This window comes from Saccopteryx bilineata, chromosome 1 (assembly GCF_036850765.1).
Source record: "Saccopteryx bilineata isolate mSacBil1 chromosome 1, mSacBil1_pri_phased_curated, whole genome shotgun sequence".
NCBI classification, from domain to species: Eukaryota; Metazoa; Chordata; class Mammalia; order Chiroptera; family Emballonuridae; genus Saccopteryx; species Saccopteryx bilineata.
The window spans coordinates 128,430,489-128,441,208 of NC_089490.1; the positions used below are offsets into that span (position 1 = coordinate 128,430,489).

At 52.4% G+C, this 10,720-nt stretch overlaps 1 protein-coding gene across 1 annotated transcript; it reads right to left on the reverse strand.

The window, feature by feature from the left end:
- Nucleotides 1–1,809: 1,809 nt before the first annotated feature.
- On the reverse strand, nt 1,810–8,449 carry LOC136329501 (keratin, type II microfibrillar, component 7C). Its single transcript, XM_066265742.1, has 9 exons — nt 8,066–8,449; nt 6,366–6,574; nt 5,085–5,145; nt 4,873–4,968; nt 4,070–4,234; nt 3,714–3,839; nt 3,215–3,435; nt 2,494–2,525; nt 1,810–1,997 (listed from the first exon to the last, which is right to left on the reverse strand). The coding sequence occupies exons 1-9, from the start codon at nt 8,447–8,449 to the stop codon at nt 1,810–1,812; spliced, it is 1,482 nt and encodes a 493-aa protein (XP_066121839.1).
- Between the last annotated feature and the right edge of the window lie 2,271 nt (nt 8,450–10,720).

Sequence of the window (10,720 nt, forward strand, 5' to 3'; positions counted from 1 at the left end):
GTTAATTAGATTTGAGGGTGAGGATACAGGCATAGACCATACGTTCAGATTTGGGCAGCATGATCTTGATGGGAGATAAGAAGGAACTTGGGTGGAGAATGTGGAAAATATTGAATTCAACTTGAAGGTCTGTCCACTTGGAAGGGTCTTTAGGACTGCTAAGTGGAGGTGTCCTGTAGGAACTGGGGCAACTGGGCCTAAAGCTGAGGAGTGAGGTCAGGGCAGCAAGAGAGTCATCAGGACTTTGAGGCATGATTTAACCAAGGAGGACTCTAACAATAGTGGTAACTGAAGGCAAGAGACCAATGTGATTCCTCAGAGAGCATGTGCAGAAAGGCAAGAGAAGGGACCTGAGACACTTTAATGTTTGAGGGAAAGGTTTTCTGGGTGAAGGATGTGAGCCAGGGAGCAGAACTTCTTGGGAAAAGCTGACAGCCGGGCCTGTTGAACAAGGAAGTGAAAGGCCTGAGACTCTGGGCTTGGGAATGAGAGGGTGAGAGGGTGACAGCTGAGGAGCCAAGAGGTCCCTTGAGATTCCAAGAGGGAGTGAGGGAAGCTGGTCCTCCTAGGACAGTATGATGACATGGATAGAAAGGTCAGGGCCTAGAGGAAGGTTGGTCAGCACTGGGGCTTAGGTAAGGCTGACAGAGGGAGGAAAGATGAGGGCCAGTGAGAAGGAAACGGGGCCTGGGGCCTGAGGAGGGCTCTTCCATGCCTGGTTCTTCCTGGGAGCTCCAGACTCTTTCTGAGCAGAGGACAGGAGACATCAGGCCACGTAGGGACAGAGGAGCCATCTTAGCCTTGAGACCGAAACTGAGGAATCTGGAGATGAGGGCAGTAGGGGGCGGCAGTTGAGAAAGCTAGTGAGGGGGAGTAGCTTCTCTTACCAGTTAAGAGCTTTTGAGGATGCTGTCCTGAGTGCTGAAGAGAGATGTGTATGGATGGGTGGGTGGGAAACCTGGGTAAAGGGGGAGTGTCAAGGGTCTCATCACCTTTGTTCGATGAGCAGTAGCGGGAATGGGTGGTATGGGGTAGAAACCGATACAGAGTGGCCATCTGAGGTGGCTGTTGGCACTTTTGGAGATTGCTGCTGTGATGCCTGTGTGTGGTGGTGTTGGTCGAGGTGTATGTGGGGGAAGGAGGCTAGAGAAACACACACACACACACACACACACACACACACACACACACACACACACCACACACTGCTTTCCGGAAGATTTCATGTCCTCTTCTGGTTGCCTTCATAGCTAGTTGGGGGAGCAGCCTCAAACTACCTGAGACTGACAGGTATGACTTAGGGGAAGGTGCTGTGAGCACTGTCAGCACTGCCTGGCCAGGGGAGGAAGGCACTATTGGGGGTAGGTTGTTCTGTGGGTATCCAGGTTGAAGACCGAGCAGAATGGCCACAATCCTCATATCATTTCCCTGCGGTGCTCGCCAGTCAGTGCACATGGGCTCACTTGGAGAAAGCAAGACATCAGAGCACAGAGGAAGCAGGTCTTTCAGTTTATTGGGAAAATGGAGGACAAGGGGGCAAAGGGGCAAGGGAGACAGCCCAGGAGTGTTCCTTCCAGGGAAAGAGGACCCTCCTCCCTGGGACGGCCCAGAGAAGCCAGTGGAAGGGAAGGGGCCATTCCAAGCAGCAGGCCCTTCTGCTAGGACAAGATGAGCAGAGGAGCCATGTGGTAATATTCTCAGAACACATGGGGGAAGAGCTACCATGGGCGCTGCTTCTCAGCTGGGGGTGGGGGCAGTAGCACGTCTTGCAGGCCTGACAGGGCTTCTTCGGCTCTCTTTTGAGGCAACCTAACATTTCCCTAGGCCTCCGGTGCCCCCTCCACAGGTGGTGTTGAGCTGGCAGCAGGGCATGCACATTCCAGTGTTCACTGCCAGGTTCCCACTGCAGGGAGCGCTGCAGGCACTGCCTATCACTGGCTGGGACCCGGACACACAGAGGTCCCCACAGACGACCCCACCCCGGGAGCTGCTGACACCTGTGAGAACAAAGGCTAGGTCAGGAGGCCAGGCTAGTAGCCACTTCCTCCAGCCACCTTCTTTTGGCCTCTGTGATCTGTCAAGCCCACCAAGAAAGGACTTAAAGGACCTTCAGTTCTGCTTCGGAAGGTCTGAAAGGAGCCTTCGTTTGGGAGCCGGGAGCCCTGGGTTTTCCAGCCCCGGTTCTGTTTTGTGACTTTGGGCAAGTTCCTCTCTCTGGTCTACTTCACTTATACAAGGTAGGGGTCATACTGAGTGACATTTAAGTTCCCTTCCTGCAGTGATATATTATTATTCTTTCCCTACCCAATCCCATTCATCCTGTGAGGTTCTTCCTGCAAGCTAACCTCAGTCTTTCCAGCTGTATGACCAACCTACTAGTATTTACTGGGGGAATTACTGGAAACACTCTTTCCAGTGTCACTATACATTCACATCTAGAAAATTTTCGTTTTCCAAGTGAATGCTTTTCTTTTTAGGACTCATGATACTTACAGACATTCACAGCTCCAACGCCTTCACACAGCCTAAGTGGGGAAAAGGCAAGATAGGGGAGAAGAAAAGAGATCAGAATGAGATCTTCAGATTTTCCCTAGGGGCTGGAGTGGGCCTTCTCAGGCTATCTCTGGTCTATATGCCTTTGTGGAACTTTAAAAATGCCTTTCTGTCAGTTGTAGCAGTGCCAAGGCACAGTATTCGGCACCCAGAGGACAGGGTGGATTGCAGCTTTCACTTACCCCTCAGCTGGCTGCCTTGTGCGGTACAAGCCTGAACACCCACACCTGGCCTACGTGTATGGGTTCAGTTTTAGAAAGGAGAAGGCTCTCTTGGGCAGTGACATGAGGTCGGGGTCAACTTTGGCCAGTAATTCCACCTTAGGACAAGGTGGCCTTCTAGAAATGAAGGAGGCAGTGGATCTTGAAAGAGTTGAGGCTAGAATAACTCAAGGATGTTCTGAACTGAGAGGCAGGATGCCTAGGTTCCAATCCTAGCAAAGCTTTGTGCTATTTGGGACTCTAGACATCACAGTGGCACTGGCTTTTGCTTTTCCTCTGTATGCTATGTCCAAGTTCCTGTCCCTTGAAATCTAGGAGCAAATGATCCCAGAATCTAGCTTAGGGCAAGCCCTTTGGACAGACTGAGATATAGAAGAATCAAAGGTGGGTGGAACTCTATGTGTGGAATTCTAGGGGCAATTAACTGGGTTGGGCCCCACCTCTGCTCCTCGCCCTCCAGCAGGCGCCTGTAGGTGGCGATCTCGATGTCCAGGCCCAGCTTGGAGTTCATCACCTCCTGGTACTCCTTGAGCAGGCAGGCCATGTCCTGCTTGGCCTTCTGCAGGGCGGCCTCCAGCTCAGCCAGCTTGCAGCGCGCATCGCTGACGGCCGTCTCGCCCTGCTGCTCAGCCTGGGTCACTGCAGTCTCCAGCTTGGTGTTCTGAGGACCCAGAAAAGAACAGTGTGGGTTATGGTCCCTAGATCTCTCTGTCCATTTGCTGGGTGTCTCCTATCTCTTGCACCCAGCTGAAAACACCCCAGTAACAGCCTTCTCACCTTCATTGTGAGGGTCTCCCTGAGTGACCACAACTGGGGACTCTAAGTTTTGCAAATAGACTAGAGAATAAATGGTGAGATCCAGACTGAGCACACATGGCCTGTGGGACCCTGGCTAGGCCCCCAACCTCTCTGGTGGCCTAGGACACTGATGTCCCGCACCTGGCACTTGGCGTTCTCGACCTCGGCGGTCAGCCTCTGCACCATGCGGTTCAGCTCGTTGATCTCCTCCTTGGTGCGGCGCAGGGTCTCCCCGTGACGGATCACTGTGGCCTTCATCTCCTCGCACTGGGGGGAAGCAGAGACTCATGGTGGATGTGCCATCCATTCAGGGCACCACAGATGATGGTGCAGATCATCCATGCCAACCCTGCCCTGCCACCTCAACCTGAGAGCTGTCTGACCTTCAGTTACCAGCCCTAGGGATCAGAATCCCAGACAAAAGCAGCCTTTCCTAATCTATACCTCTCATTCCTCCCCGTGCCGTGTCTAGGAGGCAGGTGTCCTGTGCCACTCACCTTGCTGCGGTACCAGGACTCGGCCTCGGCCCGGCTGCGGCTGGCGATGTCGTCATACTGGGCCTTGATCTCGGCAATGACGCAGTCCATGTTCAGGTCTCGGCTGTTGTCCATCTTGACGATGACCGAGGTGTCTGAGATGTGAGCATGGAGGACGCGGATTTCCTGTGAGGCAGGAGTGAGAGGAGAAGAAGAATAACGAAGTCCTCTGAGCTTTTTCTCCCCTGCTGAGGTCGTGCCCATCATCTCTTTGGCTCATTTGGAGCCAAAGTCTCTTGTCTGGAGATAAAATCCCTGATGAAATTGTTCAGATAAAAAAAATCCCTATTAGAAGAAAATGCAACTACTGAAATGTTAGCATTGGGGATTGTTCAGTCCCACGTGAGCCTAGGCAGCTTGCCCTCTAGCCAGTGGGTTGTGGGTGCTTTCTTGAGTTTCAAACCCTGTTTTGGAGCTGTGTCGCATTCTCTTGGACTGACCACATAGAGGAAGGCTATTGATTCCAGAGAAAATCTGGGCCAGAGAACATGGGGTTGAGGCTGTGTGATGCTTCATGTGGCCTTGGCTTTGGGTCCCCAAGGGGAATAAACTGGGCAAGATCTAGAGACCACATCTGTTCTAGAGACCACATTCTCTTGCCCCTTACTTCTTCTGCCCCTTTTTGTTCCCCATTTCTCAGACTCCTTTTTTTCCTCTTCCTGTTCCTCTCCAACCCCCCAGCCTCAAGCCTGGGTTTCCACATCAGCTGAGCTGTAGGGTCTGGGCAGAAATTGGGGTGCCTACCATGGCTGAATGCCCCTCACCTCCTCATACAGTCGCCGCAGGAAGTCGATCTCCTGGGTCAGGGCCTCCGCGTTGGCCTCCAGGTCTGATTTGCGGAGGTAGGCGCAGTCCACGTCCTGTGTGGGGTTCAAGGGGCCATGAAGCCAGCTCTCCTCAGGATGCTCTGAGGGCTTGACTAAGATGTGGTGGGGCGGAGAGGATGGGGTGACCAGGGACTCAGGGTGAGGCTCACCTTCTTTAGAGCCACAAACTCATTCTCTGCTGTGGCCCGAAGTACAACTTCTTCTTCATACCTGAGGTGGGCAGAGAGAACAGGGCCCCGTCTGTACAGCTCTCAGCTTGGTCATGAAGCACACATACAAACATGCTTGATTCCTAGATCTTGCCCAGTTTATTCCCCTGCCTCCAAAAGAAATGGGCCAGCACAAGGCAGAAAATCAGATTGCTGGTCCAGGCCTATTGGGATGCATTGGAGAACTGAAGCACCCACTTCACACCAGCTCCGAGCTTTTCAGTGGGGGTGGGAGGGCAGGATATGGACACTGTGTGTGCATGTGTTTGTATGTAGGGGGCGCAGTTTGGGGCATAGGCAGCGGTTGTTTTCTCACCCAGGTCTCCATTTACCATTCCTCTGAACTTTCTTTTTTCCCCAGGGCTTGGTTTCCCCTCTCTGGGCTAAGCCAAGAGAAATCAAGGCCACCATTCTCTCTTGCTCTGTGGGCAGGCCAGTGCAGAGCCAGAGGCAGGGGATGTGGTGGACTGCCTGCCAGCTTCTCCACTCCTGCAGGACCTGTGGCTTCAGCTCCGTGGGCTGTGGATTTGGCCCCAGGAACTTCAGCTGTGCCTCGGCCTGCGGGCCCTGGCCAGGTCGCTGCTGCATCACCGCCCCATCCCCTACAGACGCGTCTCCTGCTACCGCGGCCTCCCTGGGACCTTTGGCAGCCAGAGCTTACTGAAGGAAGCTGGCCACCCCTTGAAGCCAGATTCTTTCAGAGTACCTGGTATGCACCCTTATATCATATATCACACATGGTAACTGCAGGTCTGTCTGTAACTATGCCATGCCTGCTTCCCAGCAGACTACAAGTGCCACAAGGATAGGGACCGTGTCTCTTGGTTGCCCCTGAATCTCCAGTCTGGTGTCTGTTTGGCACCTGGTAGGCACTCAGAAATTATTAGTTGAGTGAAGGAGTAAACTTAACTCAACTAGTTTGTGAAGGCTAGGTTCAAAGGGACCAGAAATGTTAATTTTTCTGGGGTCTTAGGAGAAGGGTCTCCATCTCGTAGATGGTGGAAAGAAGAGAACATCATTCCCCTGAGCTGCTGGTAGGAAGCCAAAGACAGCTCCATCCCCAGGGGCTGAGATCTACCCGAGTGACCGTGTGCTTTGAGGAAAGACAGAGCGCCAGTTCTTTCTTGTTCTCGGGCAGAGACCCAGCCACAGACTTGAACACTCCCCTGTGCTGAGGGTTTCCTTTAAGCCCTTTCCCGGGCCAGCCATTCCTGCACTCACTTCTTCTTGTAGCCCTCCATCACCTCCTGCACGTGGTTGAGCTCTGAGGCCAGCCTCCCGCTGTCGGCCTCCGCACACTCGGCCTCCCGCCTCAGCGTCTCCATGTAGCCCTCGAACAGCGGCTCCAGGTTGCTCTCGCAGCACTTGCGGTTCTGGTAGAACTGCCACTTGGTCTCCAGCAGCTTGTTCTGCTGCTCCAGGAAGCGCACCTGCCATCCAGAGGCAGAGCCTGAGACTCTCTTCTTGTAGAATCAGAGGCAAGAGGAGGCCCCAACACCAGGACCTGCAGGTTCCCAACTCTCTGACCCAGAGTCCTCCCTGGTGGGGGTTATGTGATCTCTCAAAGTCACACCAAGGCTTACTCAGCTCACCACCTGGAAGTCCTTCTTGTGAGCTAACTTTAGTCTCTTTAAGGCAATTTACCTAGTGTCCTGAATAGTGCTAAACCATGCTGAGTCCAGACTCTGCTGCTGCTTAATAACGTGTCCTTGGGCACAGCACACCCCTCTGTAGAATGATTGCTTGACTGTGAGGGTTTAATTAGCCCTGCTACTGAAAGGCACCTACATGCTTAACAACTACTACACTAAGTCAGGTGTGATTGTCAGCATGCAAATAAACAGTTCAACTCTTAGAAAGGCAGACTATAAAAGTTGAAAAGTAAAGTACGTGACAATTATTGAACACCTACAACAACAGTGCAATTAGAATAATAGTCACCTGGGATATTAGTGCAAGAATGCTCTGTGCCCCAACCCTCTCATTTTACAGATGAGAAGTGGAAGGGATCCCCTGCCTGAGGTCTCACAATGGCAGAAGAAGAACTCAAACTCTGATTTCCTGTTCTGCAGAGGGATACTTCTCTCACTGTAGTAATTATTGACTATTGGGCCCAAGGAAAATTTCACATCCATCTCCGCCAGGAGGTTGGCTTACTCCCCCATTCAGATCCCTTTGTCTGGTAACTGCCACATTCCTGGTAAGTCCCTTCTTATGTTATCCTTGGTCTCTCATGCTGTTAGACATTTCATATTTTTTGGTCCTTCCTGGTGGCTATGTCTCTAGCATGACTTCTCTCAAGGTTGGTTCTGGAGTGCTCTCCTTGGCCTCAAAATTGCTTTCTTATTCAAGACTGCCCCTGACCCCAGCCCCTCGCACCACTGCCACAACATGGTGGTTGCCTGGAGTTAGTGGAGAAGATAGCTTCAGACTTGGGCTGGACACTGACATCTACAAATGGTTTCAACTATGTACATACTGCCTGCCTCTACACAGGGCCCAGAAGAGTGGGAACTGTGTCTGTGGTCACCTTTGGGTCACCAGGAGCTGTCCTCCAGGTAGTCTTTCCATAAGGCATTCACTACCTGCCCTGGACACAGGGAGCAGCTTCTTGCCATGTAAGCAGCCATTTGATTTCAGATACATTGAAGACCACAGGCAGCCCCTCGCTCACAAGATGCTGTCTCTCAGCCATGCAGGTTCTGTCCCTGCTTCAGTTTCTGCGTTTCCAGTTTGCCCCAAGCGTCAGATGGGCAGCTCTCGATCCTCTTTTTGTCTTTCTGTGTGTCTTAGAGGTATACTGTCTTTCCCTTCGACTGGGAATTCTCTGAGTAAGTCCCCGCCTCTAGCTTCCCCTTAGTGCCCAACGTGAGTCTTGCACATGGGTGGACTTTAGGAAGGATGTGATCAGGGACACCCACCTTGTCGATGAAGGCAGCGAACCTGCTGTTGAGACACTTGATCTGCTCCTTCTCCTCATGCTTCACGCACTGCGCGTTGGGGTCGATCTCCAGGTTGAGGGGTGTGAGGAGGCTCTCGTTGACCGACACGGTGGTGATGCAGGGCGGGCTGGGTCCGCACACGCCGCCGGAGCGGTACCCGAAGCTGCGGCCGCAGGAGCCGGAGCGGAAGCCCCCGCACATGCTCTGGCTGCCAAAGGTCCCGGGGAGGCCGCGGTAGCAGGAGAGGCCGCGGTAGGGGGCGGCGGTGATGCAGCAGCAGCCGGGCCGGGGCCCACAGGCCGATGCGCAGCTGAAGTTCCTGGGGCCAAATCCACAGCCCACGGAGCCGAAGCCACAGGTCATGCTGGAGATAATGAGGTGTTGGAAGAGTGGAGAAGCTGGCAGAGGCAGCAGCCAAAGGCCTGTGCTCCCTGAACTGTGGCAGGCCCTTTTATGCACTGGGGGCAGTTGGCATTAAAAAGGACAGCAAAGAGACAATAGCTGTATTTTATTGGCTTGGCATCACCCTGGGCTCTTAAGAGCCAACCCTGCTTGTCTCTTCAGTGTAGCTGTGTCAACAATCCCCAGCCACAGGCCTGTTTCATCTTCAAAGTCCTTTACAAGCTTCCTGGTGGGCCTCTCCCCGCCCATGAGGAAGTGGGGAAATAGAGAAGAGAGAAGGGCTCCTGTAAGCATCAGTTGGATTCTGTGCTTCGATATAGGGAATGGGTGCAGTGACCTGGGGTGGAGCCTGCTCCCCAAATTCTTTTTTGGAAGGGGCACAGCTGGGCTTTAGGCCCTGGTCCTATGACCTGGTCTCAGGTGGAGTGGCTGTCCTGTCCCAAGGAAGAGTTCTGTTCTAGGCTTCTTTGCCTTCTCTTCTATCTCTAAAGAATATCCATTACTTCATTGTCAATAAGAGCCTCTCCTAGTAGGTTCCTACCTGGGGCCCAGTCAGGAATGAGAATGGGGTAGAAATTTGGGAGGGAGCATGGTCTCTGCCCTTTGGGTAGTCCTAGGGAGACAGAGCCATGGAACACCAGCTGGGACATGGGAGACACGGAGTCAAAGTTCAGAAGAAAACCAAGGCCGTTCTTCAGAGTTCTGGGTATTGTTGCTGGTGGCATAGGTTTAGGAGTGTGAAATATCCCAGAGCTACAGGGCTTGATCAGGGAAGGCTTCTTGGAGGTTTCCGGTAGAGTTAGGTGGACTGGGGTTGGGTGGGTATAAGGTTGAAAGGAGACAAGAAAGGAGTCCAGATCTGCTTTGGCAACTAGATCGTGTAATCAGTCATTCTTTCATTTATTTGGTAAATTCTTACTGAGTGCCAGCTCTGCAGGAGACACTTGCTGGGTTCTGGAAATCCAGTAGAGACCTGAGGTGTTTGGAAGTAGGAGAGGGTGGCATGTTCATGGGTTGCCAACATTTGGCCAGTGGGCAGAGGCAGATTTAATGGGAGGCATACTGGGCATGTGCCCCGGGCCACGACTTCTAAAGGGCCCCGCAAAATTCCAACTTTACACTTTTTTTTTCTAATGACACTAAGTCAATTTTTTTGTACACACACCACGTATGTACAATTTTAACATTAATAGTACATAATATTTTTTATTTATTTAAAAATATGGTTATTTTCCTCTCTCTCTCTCTCTCTCTCTCTCTCTCTCTCTCTTTTTAAGGGGCCCAATACTTTCTTCTGTGCCCAGGGCCTCAACTGACTTTAATCTGCCTCTGCCAGTGTGCTAGGGGAAGAAGCCACAGGTGGCAGGAAGGCTGCGATGCCCAACCCGTGATGGAGTCTGATGTGGGTGTGGGAGTTTTCTGGGTTCCAAGCAGGGAAGTTGAGCAATGATACTGGCATGTATGCACTCAATCAAGAATGGTGAAAGATGCTGAAGATGGGGTGGGAGGTCACCAGGGTCCTAAAATGGCATCACTTTCTCCCCTCACAGGACCCCTAGGGTGAGAAGAGGTGGGAGTTCATGTGGCTGTCCCTCAGCAAAACTCCCTTAATTTGCCCCTTCGTTTGTCTGGGCTAGGACGGTGATGATTTTGATGGGTGGACAGTGGGATCAAGCCGGGAGGTTCTTCTCATCTGAGGATCTGGGCCCATAAACCCTTCCAGGCACATGTCTCTTGACCACCTTTGAACCTAAGGATGACTCTTCTGATGGGCCTGTTTTCTAACCAGCCATGAGCAAATGCTGACCCCAATCTGGGCTAAAAATAGCCCTTCATACATCTTCCCAGGGCCTCATCAGGGCCTTCCTACTCCATCTCAGGGTGAAGGGCTAGTTATAAAAGAGGGAGAACCCCTCTTTTCTTGGAGAGCAGGTGATGGTGCCATGGAAATCCATCAGGGAACTGGGAAACATCTGTGTGAATTCTAAAGAAGGACTTTCCAAGCCCACCTCTTGGCCCTATGGATAGATTTGCAAAGACTCTTGTTTCTGGGGTGGGAACTCTGTGGGTGTGGGGTGTGGGGTGTGGGGAAGTGGCTTCTGGTGTGAGAGTCACACAAGGAGGCAAGGCAAGGTCTGGATGCTGGGGGGGGGGGTGCTAATTTCAGCCAAATGACTGGTGGGATGTTTGAAGCACTTCTCTGGGAGGTGTGACTGGTGGGTGCTTTCATGC